Source organism: Idiotropiscis lumnitzeri, chromosome 11, assembly GCF_059441095.1.
Source record: "Idiotropiscis lumnitzeri isolate Australia: NSW breed Sydney's pygmy pipehorse chromosome 11, RoL_Ilum_1.0, whole genome shotgun sequence".
Classification (NCBI taxonomy): Eukaryota; Metazoa; Chordata; class Actinopteri; order Syngnathiformes; family Syngnathidae; genus Idiotropiscis; species Idiotropiscis lumnitzeri.
Genome location: NC_142401.1, coordinates 135,464 through 157,585, shown reverse-complemented (window position 1 = coordinate 157,585; position 22,122 = coordinate 135,464). Strand labels below are relative to the sequence as shown.

Below are 22,122 nucleotides of genomic sequence, written 5' to 3'. Positions count from 1 at the left end.
GAATAGTTACTGCAATGGAAATCTCCGAAATGCAATTCTTCCTGGTTCAAATATAGTGAGCCGCTGGTGTAAGACACAACACAGTTAAAATAGCCTTCTTCACACCTTATGGTGCTGAAACGTGTTTGAATAGGCCAAGTCACACACGTCATCATTGTTGCTTTATGACTTCTGCCACCTAGTGGCTGCACACTGAAGGTGCATGTCACTTGAGTGCCATTCCATTCTTTTGCGGCACACGATGTTCTGTCACCCTTGCTGAGATGGGATTGTGAGTGCGGACGGTTGTCTTTGTATTCCCTGCGATTGGCTGGCGACTAGTCCGGAGTGCCCGCATAAAAACAGAATAATTTGAAAATACCAGGAAGTTTGAGTTTTACATTGCAATGTAGAAAACTACCTCCAAGTCGTTGACAATCTTATTTGGGTCATGCATGTACGCACTTTCGATTCGATTATTACAATAATTTGAATCTGTCCAATTGTTTGATTAACTAGAAAAAAAAAAATATTTCGGCAAATATGTTGTTGCCGATGTTCCATCAAGTGAATGTGAGCTTGATCAAGACCAAAGCAATGGATTTGTCGATCGGGTGGTTTGTGTTGAGATGTTTGCACATGCACGACGCACACATATGGGTTTCATTTCTATCCATACGCTTTTTACGGTAGAGGATCGAGGTGGACCCAAATGCAGGGAAGCGCGGCAGGGAGCGGTTTAGTATTTAATCTGAAACCCAAAAATGCAAACAAAGGAATCAAAAATACTTAAATTCAAATGAACAGGGATCAAAGTAATAAACAACACCAGGACAACGCAACGTGAACCAAAAAAAAAAAATCCCCAAAAGCAACAAGCCATGGAAAGGGCAGACGAACGACTGACATGGACAATGACCCGACTAGAAGTGAAAGCAAACAGGAAACTAAATACAAGCCAATTAACGAGACAACGAAGACTTGGTGGGAGTCGATTGGTCAACACAAGCGAATAGGAAGACAAACACAGGTGGCTCCAAAAAGCTTTAGTGAGAGAAATTGAAACAATCCAATTAAATTCCCAAACCAAAATGGACAATAGACACTGCAGCTGAACATGTTTTAATGAAGCACATCAAATATATTTGCGTTGACTAAGACAACACTCGCTGCTACCCGTCCACTCCGTTCTCTTTTCTTTTTCTCGTGTCCTATCAGAGCAAGAGTTGAGCACATCCTGATTTGTTGTTGTTGTTGTGATGGTGAAGCAAAATGTTGTCAGCCTTTTTCCATACAAATAAGAAGAGTCGCAACGCTGTCATGCGGTTTGAGTCATGCGGATTTTATTTATTGTTCCTCTTCAGATTTCGCTCCTCCCATCAGAAAACGGATTTTCCACAGTTTTTTTTTTCTTTACTTACTCATGAGTGAACTCATGGGTGACACTGACATGTAGACAGTCTTGGAACAAAAAGCGCTGTAGAGCGAGACCAAAACGCAAAAATGCAGTCTGAAGTTGAAGTCGGGGCAAAAGCGGCCCCCCGTTTCTGACGGCTCGCTGGCTTCGGTTTTCTTTGAGGTGCAATTGGCTTCTGTGACGAGGGGGAGGGGCGACCATTCCCACTGATAAATGAAAACAGATAAATCATGACCTAAAAAAATCACTCAATGGCGTGGTGGATTTGATATTCAACAGGGGGGCGGGGGGGGCGCTATGGCTTCTCAAAGTGCTGTCGTACGTTTTCGGCTTTGCAGCGCATGAAAGCTGATATGGACAAGAAGATCCTTGTGATGTCAGCCGTTGTTTCCTTTCAAAGATATCCGTAAAGTCGGTCTTCACAAGAGCTGATACGTGAGCATGTGATTGGTGAACAAAGGTGTGTTTTGTTTGTGACGGTATGATGAGCATGCTATCAGCTAACGCACAGTCTTTGTGCGTCGCACCTTTTGCCCAACCTCCCGGGTATCTGGCCAGCTTGAGTGTCCTTTGGATTTTCTTTGTCAATGTGGGAACGGCCATTGACTTCACTGTTAACTTTTTGTTTGAGTCGAAATGTGATTACCGAAGGCGTTAAGCAATCGCCACGCAAGCATTTGCTGGTTAACAGTTCAATAGTATTGATTTCCCGCAAGCTTTTTGGAAATCTACGTGCACGTGCTGCAACGTGGCCAAATTTGTCTGCGCCTCATTGACCAAGCGGAGAGGCTGCCATAAAAGCAGACGTGATTCCTTTTTATGGCTAAAACAAAAAAAAAGCATTGTGTTGTTTTTGCCAAGTTCTGTCTTTCATTTGCCTGTGTTAAAGATTACGCAAGCTTCCGCTACCCTCTTTTGCCTCGGCTCCCTCGTGCAAGCAAACTGATTTGCATCGGTTTGTTGCATTTCATATGCTTTGTATGTTTCCATGACGATTGCAGACACTCTATGTTGGGAAAGGAAACATGCGGGCAAAAGAGAGCATGAACGAGAGCAGGAAATGCAAAGTGGGCAGGCTCTAAAAAAGGCCAACTGAGATTGAGGGAAAGAAGGAGGAGTATAAATTCCCCCCTTCCCACTGCCATCGTCTCTTCTGACGCCGAGCAGCAGCGAGCCTCGACTTCTCCCATTCTTCTCCGCAACAACGAAACGTCTCCACCATGAGCTACAGGCGATCCAACTTTCAGCAGATCTCCGCATCCCACATGTCGCCCCGCTACCGTGCCGCCAGCACGTACGGCGGTGCCGGTGGCCGGGACACCCGCATCTCCTCGGTCTCGGTCTCCTCCCTGCGTTCTGGAGCAAACAAACTGGCCGGCGGTTTGGGAGCGGCTTCGGGCGGCTCGGTGGCGGCGGGTGGCGGCATGGGAGCCGGCATCACGGGCAATGAGAAGGGAGCCATGCAGAACCTCAACGATCGCCTGGCCAACTACCTTGACACGGTGAAGAACCTGGAGCAGGCCAACCAGGAGCTGGAGATGAAGATCCGGGAGGCGCTGAAGACCGGAGGGCCTGACATGAGAGACTACAGCAAGTATGAGCCCATCATTGAAGACCTCCGCAAACAGGTTGGTGTGACACGCTCGCGGGCGGCAAGTTTGCGTTCATTAGGCCTCTTTTGGAATTTTCCACTTTGGCTCACCATTTTTTTCATTAGCGTCTTTGATAGAAGTCAAGTCCAGGAATTGCCAACTTTTTTAAAAGCTGCACATTATTATGAATCTGAGGAAGAGAGAGTCCGCCATCACATTTCTTGCATGAGAATGAAGGGTGTGGTCGGCCAGCTCGGACCATCCCCCATCGATGTGAGCTTCAACTCGCTCACAACTTCCCTTGATGAGTCACCAACATGAGGAGAGAAACTTCCACATACAAAAGTTCCCCAAATGGTTGTGCTTGCAATGGACATTCTACGCCACTCCGCCCCCTCCCACCCGCGTCTGTGGGCCACAATGTGAAACAGATGTGTGGTAAAGACACACAAAACGTCTCTTGTCCTCCCAACATGCGTGCGTATGCCGATGTATATGCGTGTGTGCGTGTGTGCTACTTGCATAACAATCAGCTGCACCCAGCAGTCAAATGTCACATGTTTCTCCAAATGCCAAAAATCATTTCACGGACTTTCACATCATGACACTTTTTTCCCCAACTCGTGTTTTCCTTTTCCTGCCAGAGCGATTCCCCCCCACCCACAAAGAATTTCGACTTCTCCACTCACGTAAACACATTTGACTTCTGCAACATTTCGGCACAAGGAAAAGAATCTTTTTCAGGGACGAGAGGGCTTCCAGTGGAACATTCTTCCTGCTTTTTTCTTGGTTGCGTCAACACATGCAGATCAAAAGCGAAGCATGATAAATGAAAAGTCCACTCTGAATAAAGTTTGAAAGAAACTAAGAAGAAGCAAGTAAGTGTACTGATTTGTTTTTCAGATCTTCGACAAGATATCGGAGAATGCTCGTCTGGTGCTGCAGATCGACAACTCCCGTTTGGCTGCGGATGACTTCAAAGTCAAGTGTGTTGTTTTCTTTTCGTGCGCTCGCGATTTGAGTCCCAAGTTCTATAAATGCGGGCGTCCTCGTCACGTGCCGTTTGGCCTCGCCGGGGGCAGGCAGACAAAACAAAATCGCAGCCACGCTTGGGATTTTACAAAGAAGAGCATCTCCCCAAAACATCTTGACATCATTTTGAATACCCGAAGGCTTTTCCGGGACATGGAGGATGAAAATTGCTCAGTCCCAAATTTCAATGTCCATTTACATTTTCTTTTTATCCCAAATAGAGAAAAGAAAAAAACGATTGGAGCTAATTGGTTGCCATTGCACATGGAGAACATGCAGCGCGTGTTTGTAAAACGCAGCGTTGATTTGGACAGGTTTGACACGGAGCTGGCGATACGGCAATCTGTGGAGGCCGACATTGCCGGGCTGAAGAAAGTCATCGATGAGACCAACATGAGCAGGATGAACATTGAGAGCGAGATCGAAGCCGTGAGGGAGGAGCTTGAATTCCTCAAGCGCAATCACGAGAATGTGAGTGTACGCTGCAGAAACAATTTGAGATCCAAAGTTATCCTCAATGTGGAGACAACGACGGTGTTGTCCAAATGAGAGCGGGAGAGGAAATTATTTCATGTGTGAAAGCAAAACAAATTCAAGACGGCTTCAGTGTTTCGACAGACAATGAATTTCCACGTAAAAGATGTGTCGGAAAAATGTTGCTTTTAGAAAGCTAATGTTGGTTGTCGTCCCTGTCGTTGAGCTAAAAGGTCACCAGAATATGATAAGACTACACATGGCCGGCGGAGACGCACATGATTTTCATCATTTGTATTGGGAATTGATGTTTTGGAGGGAATTTCTAAGTGTCTCCTGTGTGTGTTGTCGTGCAGGAGGTGAGAGAGCTGAGGAATCAGATCTCGCAGTCAGGTGTGCAAGTGGATGTCGACGCCCCCAAAGGTCAAGACTTGTCCCAGATCATGGAGGACATGAGGGGCAACTACGAGAAGATCGCCCTCCAGAATGCAGAGGATCTCAAACGCTGGCATGAAAATCAGGTACGGTGCCTCAGCGTGAACAAAGCAAGTTGCTTCAGACGTGCGATAAGCTTCCTTGTCTCCACTTCAGACGGCAGATGTTCAGGCGCAAGTATCACAGAACACCGAAGCGCTGCAGGGAGCCCAAATGGAGCGCAGCGACTTGTCCCGACAGATCCAAACTCTGGAAATCGAGCTGGCATCTCAACAGAGCTTGGTGAGCGTTGGTCTTTTGTTTATCAAGCCATTTCCAGAGTCAAACCACACTAAAAGCCTCCCAAACGAATCTGACGGGTTATCGCCATCAGAAAGCCTCCCTAGAAGACACGTTACGCAACACCGAGCTGCGGAACAACCTGGAAATGGAGAAGTACAACGCTATCGTCCTCCATCTGGAGGAGGAGCTCGGAAACCTGCGCGCAAACATCCAGCAGCAGACGCAAGAGTACGAAGCTCTGCTCAACCTCAAAGTCAAACTGGAAGCCGAGATCGAGACCTACAAGAGCCTGCTGGATGGCGGCGATTTCAAGTAAGCCAGCGTCAAAGCAACTTGTCTGTTCCAAAGTCGACATAAAACCTTCAGGAATTGGACACGAAATAGTTGAAGGAACATTTGAAGACGTCTCACTGTCATACAGCTGAAGAAAAGTGATACCTTTGAACTCCCACCACGTGTGCTGGTTAAGTAACCGCACATCATCAATCGATATTTCATGAAATGAACCGCTAATAATGTACAGGGCATGAAGAGACGGTGAGACCAAATTCCGGTGAGGGTTGTGATGGCAAGGAAATGCTGACGTCACTTTTTGCAAAGTGTATGATCTCGTAGATGCCCAAATTGATGAAAGTGAGTCCAAAGGTTTTTTGCAACCCTTGACCGACTTCATTTGTGTCGTGTGCAGGCTCCAAGATGCCCTCCAATGAGCTGTTGGCCTTCGTTCCTGTGGAAGACGATCCCGGGCTGTCCAGACAACAAGTTGTTCAATCAAACGCTCGAATTGCATCACACGGGATTAAAGTGAACAAGGTCATTAACCAATGTGACCTGGCGACAATAAAACAATTTGCTAACCATCAGTGCCGTTTTTTTTTTTCTTACACGGTATTTCCATCATTTGAAGGTTACATGAACGACATCATCGTGGTGAAGTAGCAGTTAGTATTGTACGTCCGCCTTCGCTTTTGAAAGTCGGCTCAGGCCTCCCCGTGTAGTGTTTGCATGTTTTTGTTGAGCTTGTGTGGGACTTCTCCAGATATTCCTCCCACCTCAAGTGCTTATGCAATTGTGTTCAGTATTTAGGAAGACTTTTTTGCAGTTAGTCGATTCTCATAATATGAAGCATCCTTTTGAATGATTAGCCTCCATAATTAGATATAAGCGGCCATTTTGTGCAGTCACAATAAAGATCACATGTCCTTTTATAAGACATGAAGTGAATTCCAGAATCAAGGGATTTGTTGCTTACTTGAATATTTAGAGCATTTAGTCACGACCAGGATTAAAGGGGGAAGATGTCAGACTGATGTCCTTCATCACCCAAAAGCACTTTCAAGTCCACTTTAAAGCATTTTTAAAAAAGGTCATGTCAAAAAGTAAAAAGTGGAATCTGTGTTTAGTAGAATTTGGGGAAGTCATCATATTGAACGCTTAAAAGACTGCAAATCAAAGTCTTTATAGTAAGTTAACAGCTCTAATTAAAATAGATAACACGGCTCAACAGCAAATTTTAATAATTATAATAATAATTAAGAATTGACCTATAAAAGCTTGAACTATCCACATTTTACCATGCATTGTAATTTATAGCTGTGAAAAAATCCACCTGTTGTTGAACCTAACCCTCAACTCATGAATATTCTATTATTATTATTGTTATTATTATTATTATCATTATTATTATTCTCATGAAAATCTGACGTGCAAGAGAAAAACAAGGGCAGATTTGGAATCATTGCAAAAAATCATTTTAAAAAGTTTACTTGCATCCGATTAAAAAAATTGCTTTAATTTTAGCTGATATTGTTTATTGTAATACACAATAATTCGTTGTTTTTATTTGTACATTCCACGCACAAGTAATCGACTGTAAAGATGCACTTTTATTTTAATTTGTATTACTTTTCAGAGTATGTATTTTTAGTTTTCAACTTTTACTTAAGTACAGGAATTTAAAAATTATTTTTCCCACGTGCACACAAACTGTTGCGAGCACTTTCCCGAAATTTTTAAATGATGGACAATCGTGACAGCACAGCAAGTCAACGATGCCATTACGGATCGGAGATGTTGGCCTGAGTTCAGCTCGTGAACGCGGATACGCGCTCCCGATAATAACCCGCTGACGCCTTCATCCGGGAACTGCCGCGAACTCGCTCTTCAACATGGCGGCGTCAGGTGAGGTTTATGTGGGCGAACCGACAGGCTCGTTTGGGGAATAATTCAGCCCGTTTTAACAAGCAATTACCGGCCACTTCGCGTTCGGGACTTGTAAGTACGTCCGCGCTCACTTCCCCGTCGTCGTCCAGTGTGGAAAATTGGTCTGTTGCTATTTTTAAGCCAGTCCGTCCGAAACCGCCGAAGGAACGTAACTGCACGAAGCAACGACAAGGTCCATTTGGACATTTTGCAAGCCTTCTTGCTGTTTGCTTGCGGAAATAATAAGTCAGAAGGGTCGCGTCTTGTCTTTATATATGTACTCTTTAGTTCGTGTTGTGTTTTACAACCCTCCGGTTGCTATATGACGTGTTAGCAAACGGCTAGCTAAAGCTCGGAGCACAGCAAGCAGCAACGGGCGCAAGCGCGTTTAGTGGGCCGACCGGCCCGTGCTATCCGAGGACTTTGCCCACGTGTGCGGCCGCTCTCCCCGGCGTCTGTACGCAAATAAAGGCACTCATCTGTCGCGCTTTAACTCGCATGGCACACTCGTTGGCGGTGGTCTTTCATCGCAGAGGTAGTGTGCGGTCTTTTCCGGTCCAATGTTGCTGCCACCACTGCGCACTTTATTCGTGTTCGTGTTCGTGGCGCCGTGACGTGCGCTAGGCCTTAAATGCGAGCCAGCTCAGCCTTGTGCTGACTAAGCTGCGCCGAGCATCGCAACAACACTCAACACAAATTTTTTTTTTTTTTTTTTTTTTTTTGGGGGGGTATTACTTTGTTTTATTTTTTTTATTTAATTTTTTGCCACGTGTTAGCACTGGCTCACTCGCGTGTCACAGATTCATTAAACTTAGCGACTTAGTTCTTACGTTGTCGCTTTCGTGACGGTGCTGTCAAATCGGTGCAGCTCGTTGACCTAAAAAAAAAATTACAAATCCACCCTAAATCAGAAGAGGACACAAGTGGCATATAAACGTGCGGACCTGAGCAATTGTGTTATCAAAGTTTGATCATGCTCTTCGCAGTTTTACGTGAACAAAATTAGGACTGCTGGATTTCCCAATAAAGCTTCCAGTCAGCTTTATGCTCCAATTTTCTGTGCCTGATCAAAACAAATCAGACCTGCTCTCACACTTGTTTGACGTTCTGATAATATGGAATGTTCTGCCATGCAAGGATGCTTTGTGGGTGTGACAAGTACGGCTGACAGATTTTAGAAGAAAATTTTAGTGCAGTTTTTCTGACCGTTTTTGCAATTTGATTCGTGATAGTCTTCACAATGTACATTGACATTACCAAACATGACAAAAAAATGCCATTATAGCATTAAAAACAATAAACGCTATTACTGTAATAATGCAAGACAACTGAAGATCACGGGGATAGGCTCCAGCACCCCCACAACTCTAGTGAGGAGAAGCGGTACAGATATTGGATGGATGTAACTAAAGAGGTTTTGTGAGGGTGGCAGTTTTTAAAAAGTATAATTTTGTAGAAATGTGTATATGAAAATTATATATTTTTTAAACCCCGAAATGTTTTACATTTCATCCTGTTTATGTTCTTTGGACACAAATGTCTGATTCAGTCATTGCACGGACTTGCACATTGTCCAAATAAATTACTTCCGGACTACAGGCGACAGTGCAACTTTTTTTTTTTTAAATGAAGTACAGTCCTGGTTATTGTGACCTGTTTTGTGAGCGTAGAGCACCAGATCTTTGAAAAAAGAAAAAAAAAAAGCGCAGCTTTGATGATCTCAGTCCCAAAACGATTAATCGTTCAGCCCAACCCCACTGGTCTTTTCTAATGTCATTCTAATCAAAACATTGTGATTATTTGACTCATCTTTTCAAATGGCGTATGTCTAAAAATGTGGCAAATTTACAATTTGACGGGCACACTTGCATTAATACTATAGAAACCAAGCAACATGGTGTTGCTGATTAATGGCGATGTAGTGTAATTTAACAAAGATTATTAATGCAATGAAATATTTCAGATTTTATTGTTTCTTTCGATGCACCAGCATTACACCATGGTAGTCCATGTGTAGCCATTTTCCTGATATCGTGCAAACTCTTTGGTTCTCTCCTTAGCTAAGAAGAAGAATAAGAAGGGGAAGACCCTCACGCTCACCGACTTCTTGGCGGACGAAAGTGGCGGCAGTGGCCCTGCTCCCAGCTACCCCGTCAAAACCACCAGCTGGGCTGATGAAACAGATGACCTGGATGGGGATGGTGAGCACTGAGAAATGGATCGGATTGTTTTATTTGTTTTCAACCAGTAATGTTATGCATTCTCTGCAGTGCTATTGGAATACTATTTTGCATCTGAAAGAGAAATAATGAAACACGGAGCAGAACTTGCGCATGTAGACCACATATTTCAGTGTTGCTTTAACAATCCGCATTCACCTTCTGTAAGCCTTAATGCATGTCTATGCAGTGTCTTTAACTCAATTTGGGAACTGTCAACGTAATCCTGTAAAATCAAAGTTCTATATCCCTAAATAGCAATTTATTAGGGGGCATTTGGCTGTGTTTTGAATGGCAAATTGCATTCGTTTTATAGTACTCTGTACACACGTGCCCAAAAATTGAAGTTGCTTAGCAGAACAAGCGTGTAAATGTTAGCAGATCTTGTAGAATTTTGCTTCCGTTGACTGGGTTTTGACGGCAAGTCGGAGCTTTTGTCCAAAAAGAGTATCCAACAAGTTTGACACTCAAGAAATGGTCTGCAACAATAACTATGTCAGTCATTTCGCTCTTGTGCTTTTTGTGACTTTAGGTTAGCGCTTCTCTTATCTCTCATCACTGACTCTGGCTCAGGGTGTTAATGTCTTGCATTAGTAAATACAATAAAATCAAAGTCAAGTTAACCAATAAGGTTTTGACGTGAAAAATGAATTGTGTGCATCTGTCCTTTTACAAGGAAGTGATTTCTGCTCTTCACAGATGAACCTGAAATAAATGGAATTTTAAATGATCTGGGCAATTAATTTCAAAGAGGCCATGTGGAAAAACTGGCTTGGTTGCCAACGGCCACTGCAACATACTAACTGTTACTTAAGTGTAGTTATAAAGGTCTTTGAAGTGTATTGCAAATAGTGTCCATATGTTATGGATTGGAATTGTTATAAGTAGGAACTAAAGAAAATGATCAGCTGTGATCACAATTATTTGTAGAAATGTGTCACTCTTTAATAGACATTCACCGAAGCATTTACAGTTTGCGTCATTTTTCTGTATTTTTAATGTGGACTTTGCTCAAGTCTGCGCTACGGTGTTTTCCAAATCCAACTGCTAGGTAGGTCATTTTAGTTGCCAGTTGCTGCTGCCTCTCATTGGAATGCCAATAAGTGGCTCAAAAAATGTTGACAGTAGAGTGATTTCAGTTTCCCTGTGTCCATCTTTTCAGTGTCAACTTCTTGGCACACAGATGAGGATTCGTTCCGTGCCCCGCCCATCGACCGTTCAATCCTGCCCACAGCTCCCCGTTCAGCTCGTGAGCCCAATATTGACCGGTCCCGACTGCCCCGCAGCCCGCCGTACACCGCCTTTCTTGGCAACCTGCCATATGATGTCACTGAAGAATCCATCAAAGACTTCTTCCGCGGCTTGGCAGTAAGCAAACACTTGACTTGCCGTCAGACGTGGAACTCGTCGGTCAACCTGCAGTGTTAAGATCGTTGCATGTGACATTTATGAAAGTTGCTTATTTATTTTGTCTTAATGCTGCCCCAAGGTAGTTAGTTGTGTTAGAGTCTGTTGTTTGTCTCCAGATCAGTGCAGTGCGTCTGCCTCGTGAACCCAGCAACCACGAAAGGTTGAAGGGTTTTGGCTATGCCGAGTTTGATGATGTGGAATCTCTCCTGAGGGCCTTAAGTCTCAACGAGGAGGTGAGGCAACACACCATGGGGACGCATTTTTAACGGAGATTCTCTGCACTGAATCTATAGCTGACATGACATACGCCAACAAATGTCCTTTTCATGTGTTCCCGTGCTTCTGTTCATACCCAAAGAACCTGGGAAACCGAAGGATCCGTGTGGATATAGCAGATCAGTCGAATGATAAAGGTAGCAATTAAATACTTGTTCTTTTTTACCCCTTTCAAAGCTGTAGCTTGTGTATTGGTGATGTGTACCATATTGTTGTCTTTCTACTCAGAGAGAGACAGTGGAATGATGGGAGGTCGAGATCGTGGTGGGAGAATGGCAGACATGGGCCCCGACAAGACGGACAGTGACTGGAGGGCTCGGCCCAGTGGAGACACTGACGATGCGCCTCCCAGGAGAGATGATGCCTTTGGAGAGAGTAAGTCACGTTTGAAATTTCGATTAAGAATGTCATAACGCTGGATTTACACTGTTAGTTTGTTGGGAGTTTAGTTTTTGAAGGTGACTGGATTTTAAGATGCGCATGTTTTTCCCACTCGCAAAACCTAATATTTCAAGCACTACTATTGCAGCCGTTCAATGCAGCTATAGACATGTTACTATTTAAAGTGGAAAACTAACTGCCCCATTTTGAGACAAGCGTCACTGTATAGTGGAAAAAGTAGCATGAAATAAAAATAGCATGGGGAAAAAAAGACAAACCAGAAACACAAATATACTTTAGCTAAATAAGTCAATGCATGAAAAATGTCTTTCAGGATCAAGGGATCGCTATGAGTCGGATCGTTTCCGAGATGGTCCGCGACGGGACTATGACAGCGGAAGAGACCGCTACCGCGACCGCTACGATGACAGAGACCGGCGAGATTACGATAGAGGTGAGTCTTCCATGTGTTTGGGAGATGCGATGAAGTCACTTGAGAGTGGCTTTTACTGCTTTGTCCTACGCTGTCATAAACCTGCTCGACCTTCACATCATAGTTGAAGTTTGTACCATGATCATTCTTTCTTTTCTTTTTTTCCTCACTTTTCTCACTCTTCAATTCTCCTCGTGCACTCCGCTTTCTAGGTTATGATTCTCGTGGTGGTGGAGGAGGCCGTCGTGCCTTTGGCAGTAGCTTCCGTCGAGATTATGATGATAGTCGAGGCAGCAACGACCGTTACGGTGATCGGGATCGTTTTGCGGACAGAGATCGTTACAGTGATGATCGATACGACCGGCGGGATGAGAGGCGTGAGGATAGAGGTGGGTGCAGCGCTTGGAATTTGCTCTTTGTTAGCCCTTCCTGGAGTGTTCTTCGCCACTGCATATAAACCTTGCGTGTAGCCCCGGCAGCTCCTCAGCAGAGGCCCAAGTTGAATCTAAAGCCTCGCAGTGTGCCCAAGGAAGAGGAAGGTAGCAGTGCCGGTAGCGGTGGAGCTTCCACAGCGGCTGCACAAACGTCCAGCAGCAGGGCCTCCTCCATCTTTGGTGCCGCCAAACCAGTTGACACAGCAGCCAAAGAACGGGAGGTCGAAGAGAGGCTGAAAAAGCAGGAAGAGCGGTTGCAGAGGCAGCTGGAGGAGGACAAGGGCCGGGCCCCTGACCGAAAGATACGAGACAAGTAGGTGCTTTGCCATTCTTGAAGTCACGTTATATTTATGGCATTCCAGAATGGAAATGATGGCAAAATAGACAGAGTTTTTAAATTGTTACTCATTTGAGTCCCATCTTTTCTCTACAGAGACCCAAGCTGGCGAAATGAGGAAAGTTACACTGAGAGATCTCGTACAGGAAGTGAATCCTCCCAGCCAGGAAGTGGTTCTGGAAGAGGTGAGCCATATCTCGTCTATTTTACTTCAAGACATAAAAATTGAATTTGACCTGAACAAGCGGCACAATTCCTGTTGTTTGTTCTGGCAGCTTCACGGTGTCGAGACAGCGAGCGTTCTGGGGAGAACGAGGTTTTTAGCGGCAGGGAAGACGAGCCCTCGTGCCCTGCACCCTCCTCACAGCCTCCCTCTACCAAGGAACCGCTGAAGGTGATGCCAGCTCCTCCCCCCAAGGAGAACGCTTGGGCCAAGCGAAGTGCGGCCAATTGCGGCTCTGCTGACGCTGATGGGCGATCCGCAGTCTCCCCTGTTGCTTCAGCTCCTCCCAAGTTCAGGTGTGCAAATCCCATGCCTATCAAGGACATAAATGTTGTACTCTGACTTCCTGATTTTTTAAATTATTATTTATTTATGTTTTTATTTTTCCTGCTCCATTTAGCTCCTCAAATTCAGCAGATGAAAGAGGATCGGCAAAGGGTAAGCTCACTTCTGAACGTGGGGACTGTGGGGGACTTCAGCAAACATATTTGTCTGAAACATTGTAGTTGTCAAATGAATGGATGTGTTAGAGACTGCTTTCAGGGCTTTAATAGTATATTTAATTGATTTGACTGGAGGAATAACAAAGCATTTAGCAGTTACTCTTTTATTGTTCTTCTACTTCCCAACTTTGTCTTCTGTAAAAGAAGCAGCTACGCTAGTCATTTCGGTGTGCGTAACAATTTACAAGATAAGAAGAACTTCATAGTTATGAAGCCGGTTTCATCGCGTCGTCCTCGTTTGCTGTCGGAGTGCACAGCATGTTCCACTCACAGTTTGAATGAATGCCGCCTAAAGGAACAGCTTATTTATTCTTCATTTTGGCTTAAAAGTCAAAGTATAACAAGTGTTCCTAAGGGAGCGAACGAGTGTGTGTCGTTTGGGTTCTTTGAATGTATCACCTGCGAAAAGTGAGTGAACATGTTCATTTGCTGAGGGAACATGCTTTTTATTATTATTATTGAGAATAAGTCAACCACTGTCACTAAATGAATTGTTTTCCTCTTTGTAGATTTATTTGTACTTTGGGAGTTTTTGACAGACTAAGATGTCATTTTCCGATTGACAACTGCTCACATTGGTTTCTGTTTTTATCAAACGATATTTCATCACCGTTGGAGACGCATCTCATCATATAACAAAATGGAAGATTATAATTTTCTTGTTCAATTTTTTTTTTTAATTTTTTTTGCAAAATATAAAATAGTACAGTGTTCCCCAGCATATTCAAGACTCGTGAGGATTCTCTTTTTTTTTTTTGCGTGACATCCATGTCATTTGCAGAGACACTCATCTAGTTGCTGTTTCTGTGTGACTCAGGCCAAAACAAAATGATTGCTTTGGAGACGTATTGATGCCAAGAAACAATGTTGAAGCAAGTTGAGGTGCTTCATTTAGACCAAAGTAGTGCTTAGCCGCCACCTTGTAACATCTCTATATAAGTTTAAACCTTTTCACTCTTTTGGGGGCAGGGCTTGGTCTCGATTCCCCGCGAATAACGAGGGGACACTGTAATCAAATCGACCTACCGTAAGTGCAAAGCTGCATGGAGGGGGGAAAAAATAAGTCTCATTGGACCCAACATTCCAGCTGTCATTTAATGATCCGTCTTTCATTGCCCCTCCATCAGTGACTGCCTCGAGTGGGCCTTTGCTCCTGCCGTGTGTCGAAAGTGTAGTTGACAGTTTACCATCCAACCCTTCTCTCAACTGTCTGGCTTCTCCTTTAAGATGAGAACAAGGCTGACGTTGCTCACCGGGACCGGGGCCCCCCACGGGCTCAAGGTGGGCTTGCGGGGCCTGGAGCAGGGCGAGGAGAGGGTCTCGGCAGAGACCGAAGAAAGGAGGCAGACAGGTCAGCCACTTAAAGCTTAGCAACTCCTAAGTTGTTAACCAAAAGAGACAGCGAGCGAGCATGAGGGCATCTGCAAAGAGTGGCCCGCATTGAAGCGACACAAGTGATGTTTTCAATGCGCTGGACTTCATCAACCCGTAGGCAGTGAGACAATTGAATGCATTCGCTCACAATCCTCCGCAGTAACAACGTAGCATGAGCTAGAAAACATGATCGCAGCTTGTAGATGATCCAAATGGATGCTTTGTGTTCTTGTAGTCTTTGAGCTTTTTGCTATTTGAGTATTCTTGGCAAGTGCTGTGAGTCCTGCTGATGAATGTTAACCTTCGGGTTCATTCTGACTGTAGAAAGGATAACAGAAGAGACCGAGAGGCCAGACCACCGCCAGAGCCAAAGAAATACGACGAAACCCCAATGCCTGTAAGTCCGTCACTGGGCATCCAACTCTGGCAGTTGTCATAGTTTCTAAAAGCTTGGGCTCCTCCTCCTCCTCCACATTTAAGTTCAGCCAATCACCACCAGCAGCAGGCACCAAATAATGAACCCGAATGATTTGCATGAGCGCAATTTTCTTAGATTGCCCGATTTGTCTTTTTCAGAAGTTCAGCTCAGCCAGTAAATACGCTGCTTTGCTAATGGACGGCGACGGCGACGATGCTGGCGATGTGGAGTAGAGAAGACGGCAAAGAAGAGGAGCAAATGAACACAAGAATAATAATTTCACATAGCTTATATTCTCCTCATGTGGAAGTAGCCCCCGGGAGGACAATCAGCCCTCCCCCCCCTTCCTCAAACTTGTCCTTCCCCTCCCCCCCCCATCCCCCTCCCTCCTCCCTCTTCTTGCTCAACTCTGCCCCACTCTGAGGACTCTTTCAGGTTCGACACAATAGTCACCGACTGGACTTGTTTTAATTGGGGTGGGGAAAATGAGTGTTTTGCTCATGAAATGTGATGGCTAAAGTTGAAGAATTGTAATAAAGTGGGGGAAAAATTGTACATTTGTGGATCAAAGGTGCGGCAGATTGATCCTATTTGATGTAGCTATGGCACTGTCATGGACTTTTAAATTCTAATCAATCCTTTACATTCTGACTTGCGTACCTCCTGCAAGGCCACATCAGTCATTTGAAAATCATCTTTTGAACTCTAAACATTATCACAAATTTTGTCTTCCAGCACTGACTTTGATTCTAAAAGTAACCCAAGTAATGTTTTCCTCGTGCCACATTTCCACAGTCCAACATTTTTAGACGTGTTTCACGTAACACTCCGAAGGACACCAAACAGCCGCCTCGCGACTCACCTCGAGTCTTTTAAGTGCCATTATTGTTCTGCCCTTATCATTGTACAGACTTTGTTCCATTTCTGCACCTGATGAAATAATCGTTTGAAGGAAAGTCATTCTTATTTGCGCTCCTTTCTGGCCGTCTTCCCGTCCTCTACTGCTGTCCACAAATCCTTCTTCTCTTCCTCATGTGAGGACCGCAGTGTGGGAGGTTTTCATGCCATCACCTTTTTCCCGCTTGCAATAAAAGGGGTACACAGCACGTTCCTCCCAACTCTTTATTTCTTTACTCACATCTAAGTGCCTTACATTTTTGTGTGCGGCTGGTACTCTGAAGTGCTTTGAATGTACTTTATTATTGAAGTGTGTGTGTGGGTTGTACATGCTTAAAATGTGCTCAACTTTTGTAGTTTTCCTTCTCTGAAACGTTGCTGATTTTTTTCTTTCAACCTTATGTGAAACCAATGTTCCAATTAAGTACATTCAAAGGACTTTTTGTTCCAGTGGAGGCAGTGAGATTAAGTCCGTCTCCACCAATCTCCTTCTATAACCTTAAAATTGCATTGTGGGTATTTGTCGCTTAATTTTCTCTGGGGCTCGGATTCTGATTACATTAATCAAAGTTTAGACATTGTGTGTTTTTAATAGCATAGATGTACAGCGGGTAATTTTCAGCAACTCGAACTTTTGTATTCTAACGGTTCATTTTGTCTTAGTCAATAATTTTAATATACAACCACCAAAAGCACATGATTAACCGTTTTGCGAAACTCTAGAAAATGTTCCGACAAATGGTTATTCCATGCCAGTGAAAATGTTCTGATTGCTGTCCTCACTCTCACCCTTGTGACGCCGACACAAAACAGGTTCTCATTACAAGGAGCCTGGGTGAAAAACAAAGTGAGCGCAATGTTTCCAAATCTTTCCGAAGTCACACATTTTAAAATTTAGGATAATCGCGCTCTTGAGAGAGAGAGAGAGACAGTGTTGGGGAGTAACGCCTTGGAAAAGTAATTCTCGATTCGCACAAATTTCCGGAGGCGCAATCGAATTGAAGGATGGACGATGGTGAAGTACCATTCGCCCTTTCGGCGCGGTTCAAAAAAATCGAAGATGGAGGAGAAAATGTTGCTGTCGTCTGTGGACAGCCAAAGCTTTACAACACGGCCAGCTACCACGACAGCGCAGGTGAGGGCCGCTTTCCCGGCTGACGCACACCTGATTGTGATTCGAATGATCAGCTCATCTGCAAACTCTGACGAAGCCTAAGAAGTATCCTGCTCATTGGAATCAGCCGAGAGAGACACTAAAGGATAACATGCAGCAAAGCGCCCCTCCACGACCGGAGTTTGACACCTGGGCACAGGAGCCAAAAAAACGTGACCAGGCTTGGAGACAAATGAGCGAGAAGCTTGGCGTACCCGCGTTTTTTGAAACCGCTATTGAACTTTACCAAGACGGCAATATTGTTACGTTAGATTTAGCACAGTATCGGCCACTTGAATGCAATGTCGAACCTTTAATGAACCATTTTTCCTTTGTTTGCTTCCGGAAACGCTGTCGTCACATAGCGAAGCTCCTCCCCTACGCTGGCGTCGTCACAAAGCGAAGCTCCTCCCTTCTCTGACGTCATGACCAGCGCCAGTATGGTAGAAGAGGTTGTATTTTCCTTTCGAAGTGTTAAAATAATTAAATAAATGAATCCCGATTGAAAAAAATAAATAAAGTAACAAAGGCATGTGTAACTCGTGAAGCTACTAATAGAGTAATATTTTTCAGGAACTTACTACTTTCCCGTGCGGGTAATATGTAATACATTACATTTTGGAAGTGCCCAACACACGATAGCTAGATCATGGAACACACCCAAACAAAAATATGGAGCCATTCTGAAATAATCATCTCGATTTACTCCACCTCTAACTGTGAAATGTGGGATTGTTGATTTGAGCGCAAGTTTCAGAACAAGTCAAGCCTGTTATATGAATGACAAGAAGTACTAAATGGCCATTTCTGGGAAACATCAAAGTAAAACACGCAGGACCGGTGGCATAGATGGACAAACAAAAGATACAGTTGCCGTAAAGGATATTTGGGGCCAATTAAATCAAAGTGGACAATATGCGACGTCACACTTGTTGGCAATCAATGCATTGGGGTGTCTTCTCACAGTCATAGACTCCTCACATGTCCTAAACTGGCAGCCACAAGAAGTCGGAAGGCAAGGAAGAGATGACGACAATAGCCTTCGAAGCTGGCGCAACGCTCGATTAGAGTCCAATTTGTGCTCCAACAGGACACGGAACCAAAGCGCACCTCCAAACGAGTCAAGAACTCTATGGAGGAAACGTTCTGATGGTTTTCTATTCCGTCTAATGGAGCGGCCAGACTAGCATTCCAAGGACAAAATAAAGTTAATTTGTACCACATCTCTTTTGAATAGATTTTTTATTCATTTTGAGTTTTTAGGCAAAATCAGACATTGTCTGGGAGAGGCCATAACAATTTTCCCAATCTTCCTCTGGCCAACAAATAAATGTTTTAACCCATCTTAACTCATTCACTACCAGCCGAGTTAAAAAAAAAAAAAGGATCTTTGACGTCTTTAGCCGTCAATGGCAGTAAATGAGTTAATTGAGTAGTTGCAGTTTTCATTTAGGGCGACTTTATTTCTAGTTCTTTTAATGGCATCGTCAAAAATTGTTTTCTTGCAAAAAAAAAAAGATGTTTTAGGTGACCTGTAATAACTGCTCACTTCAAAATGAAATGTTGACGTGTGTGACAGTTCTGTACCGCAAAACTTTGTGAAAATACGTTCAGTTTACCAGTTAGCTAATTTGGCTTTAAATATTCCAGACATCGGCCTTCTGTAACAGCTTTAATGAAATCCCTCTTCCGTGACATATTTGCTGCATTTTAAACACATCTCAATGTTTAAAAAAAATGCTGAGTGAAATGGAACAGAACAGTCGCAAAATGTTAAAAGATGAAATGCTACTACTGGAGTGCACAGTTCTCTTTGATTCTATCCGTCGCCCAATGATGACACGTTTTAGTCGCAATGTCCCAACAACTTTTTTGCCAACTTGACGTTCTTGTAGTGTCCTCTTGCTTAATGTTTCTTGTGCCGTTAAGTGGACGCCCCCGGTGGACTTCTGCTGACAGCTGCTGAGCTTCATCGCGCGCACACAGGTGTGACGTGTTTTGCTGATTTATAGGTGTCGTGAATGGGCTACTGTTCATTTTATTGCAGGTAATAAAATGCAGTTTGAATGATATTAAGATGCGTTTGTATTACGTTTTTGTAAATGCATTGAACTCGAGTACATTTGAAGTAGCAACTTGAAGTCATCAAATTTGTCTTGGACGTTCTGTGGAATCCTTTCAAGTGTGCATGATGCCATTTTGCAAAATCAGGATTTTTCCATCTTGGACACTTTGGAGAAGAGGTCCAAGCAACAGATATTTTCCTCACCTGTACAACTCTTCCTGAGAAAATGCTGCAAACTGTAAACGCCAAGATGTCAGATTAACTCCTGCCTTTGTAATTTGTCACAATCATTTCATGACTTTTTAAGATGTGGTTGGGAGGAATAAATTGTTTGTTTCACTGACTTTTGCGGCAAAGTGCAGATTCCTAATTCCATCAATCACAGCAAGTCATCGAGGTGTTGAAGCAGCAAGCAACCGAAGGCCGTCACACGCCCGCCGCCATGTTTGACTTTTGCTTTGATGTTCTTTTTCTGAAATGCATTTCGACCCGATGTAATGAGACGTGCACCTTCCAAAGTGCTTTGTTCTTTTTGGGTAGCAATGTTTTTTGGATGTTGTTTTATTCTTGTCCATTTTCTCTCTTCGTGGTCTTTCTTGTTTTTGTGGTTGAATCAAAAACTAAGCTGGAGCGGTATAAGTTGAAGCAAGTCGATACTTGTGCGGTGCTAGGTGGCTTTTAGTTGGGAGTCGCCAACTCCGATTTTTTTTTCCACATCAGTTGCGTTTGGCCGCATCGCTGAGTGTTCTGGCCTTAGAAATAAATTGGAGTTTGATTAACTTCTATGTTGCCATACAAGCAGCTACGTGTTTTTAGTCAAGTCTCCCGTGTTCTTTCTCACTAGTTCATGTTGTTATTAACATGAGGATTTTAGTGCGGCAAAATAATTCAATTCCCACTCGTGTCGAGAGCTGGAAACGTTTGGCGATCCTTCAAGAGACTGTTCGGCTCCAGGCTGACCTGTGTCAACATGCGAGTCAGCAGCTGGTTCTAACGCATGCACGCGCACACGCACACGCACGCGCACACACAGCATCACCCATCAAAACTTGACAGCCGACTCGAGGTTTTTGCGTTTTTCACGTCGTCTTTTAGTGCCTGATGTTGTCGCCAATCATTCGTCTGTGACTGACTGCTTGGTTCTATTAAATGGTAACATGTTGCCTCCTTCATTTTGCAGCCCCCCACCGGCCATCCGTTCCCCCATAAAGCCATAGAGCACCCAAGCAGATTAAAACATGCTTGTAGAAAGAAGTTCTTGTTTCAAATTTTCCACTCCCAACATTCAGCTAAAAGATGAGTTTTGTCTGCGGAATTGCAGTTGAGTTTTTGTCCTACAAAGAGGCGGAGTTGTGTTGACATTTACAAACACAGACAATCTTTGTTTGCATCTGGGTGGAGAGGAATCAAGAATGGCTATCCGTCTATTTCTGCTCCTTCCTGTCAAAGATGCTGAAAATTTCTGATTGACAGCACACAGGAAAGACGTTCATTGCATTTTGAAGTAGAACGATGCCATTCGGCGCAATTACATTTTGATTTGAGAAGGTGCGGCATCATTTGAGAAGTTTTTTGTTGAAGGTTGACATTGCACAGGATAAGCGTTGTTGACGATGATGTGACCTGGATTAACTTGCCCGTACTGTAAAATTCCTTCAAATATAAAAGGCAAATATTCCGGGTTGTTCCAAGAACAATAAAACAAAACACTGACCGCCACCGATGGACAACTTTGGTCACATAAATGGAAACAATTTTAAGAGAGGAATAAAGTTGTCGTTTTCCAGAAAAAAAATTGTCTTTTTTTGCTCATTGTTTTTTTTTTTGTTTGTTTGTTTTTTTTAAGGGAGAAAAAAAAGCAGGCATTGGCTACCGGCGACCAAACTAGAATGCACGCTGCTGTCTCACGTCTCTTCGTACACAAAAAGTTGGTCGTGACGCTAAAGATGCCTTCGGAGGTGAGTGGGTTCATCACAAGATTTTTAGGCCCGACTAAAATCCAACTCTGGCCTTTGTTTTTAAATTTGTCAAACCCCTCGCCCCCAAAAATGTGCATCCAGAGGGTCGGTCTGCCCAGCTCTGATGATTATTATCATTATGTCTTTGTATCTGGAAAGAAATACAACTTTTCTTGATTCCAGCTTTCTAGAAAGGCAAACAAAATATTTCAGACGTCTCTCTGCGGAATGTTGAGCAATTTTGTGCCATTGAAAAAGTCGAGAATGCACACGTACCTTTCAAAATAATCTTTTGTTTTTTTTAACAGCACAAAAGTTGCATACTAAAATCAAGCCAAGCGCTCGTCTCACTGAAATAAGAGGAAAGAAGGGAGGTTCGTTTTTGCAGTGTTGTGCAAACTAGAACGAGTCTGGATGGGCCGGGCCGGCCTGCAAGTGAGTGAGAGAGCGAGCGAGAGCTAGCGAGAGCGAGCGAGAGCGAGCGAGAGCGAGCGAGAGGGCCTTGAAGTGAAGCCAACTGCGGAAGAGGAAGTACCATTAACAGCTGCCCACTTCTCCCCCATGCGGCCGTCGTAAGATTAGCCCGATGGAGTGAGAAGGCAAATGACACGAGCGCCGCGTTTGAGGG

General features: G+C 43.9%; 2 protein-coding genes across 5 annotated transcripts; both read left to right on the top strand.

Moving 5' to 3' along the window:
* Positions 1–2,531: 2,531 nt before the first annotated feature.
* LOC148326611 (keratin, type I cytoskeletal 18-like) lies at positions 2,532–6,074 on the top strand. Its single transcript, XM_088309672.1, has 7 exons — positions 2,532–3,024; positions 3,892–3,974; positions 4,335–4,491; positions 4,851–5,015; positions 5,086–5,211; positions 5,303–5,523; positions 5,900–6,074. Exons 1-7 carry the CDS (start codon positions 2,617–2,619, stop codon positions 5,919–5,921), a joined length of 1,182 nt encoding a protein of 393 aa, XP_088165798.1. The 5' UTR covers positions 2,532–2,616; the 3' UTR covers positions 5,922–6,074.
* A 1,171-nt stretch (positions 6,075–7,245) lies between these two features.
* Positions 7,246–16,527, top strand: eif4ba (eukaryotic translation initiation factor 4Ba). 4 transcript variants are annotated; one of them, XM_088309575.1, is made up of 15 exons: positions 7,246–7,392; positions 9,474–9,614; positions 10,795–11,000; positions 11,159–11,275; positions 11,401–11,455; positions 11,547–11,693; positions 12,034–12,153; positions 12,345–12,521; positions 12,603–12,879; positions 13,000–13,088; positions 13,179–13,422; positions 13,527–13,564; positions 14,857–14,980; positions 15,328–15,400; positions 15,580–16,527. In XM_088309575.1, exons 1-15 carry the CDS (start codon positions 7,380–7,382, stop codon positions 15,652–15,654), a joined length of 1,896 nt encoding a protein of 631 aa, XP_088165701.1. In that variant the 5' UTR covers positions 7,246–7,379; the 3' UTR covers positions 15,655–16,527. The 4 variants fall into 4 exon arrangements, with proteins under 4 accessions (XP_088165701.1, XP_088165703.1, XP_088165702.1 ...); XM_088309577.1 differs by lacking the exon at positions 14,857–14,980; XM_088309576.1 differs by lacking the exon at positions 15,328–15,400.
* The last annotated feature ends 5,595 nt before the right edge of the window (positions 16,528–22,122 follow it).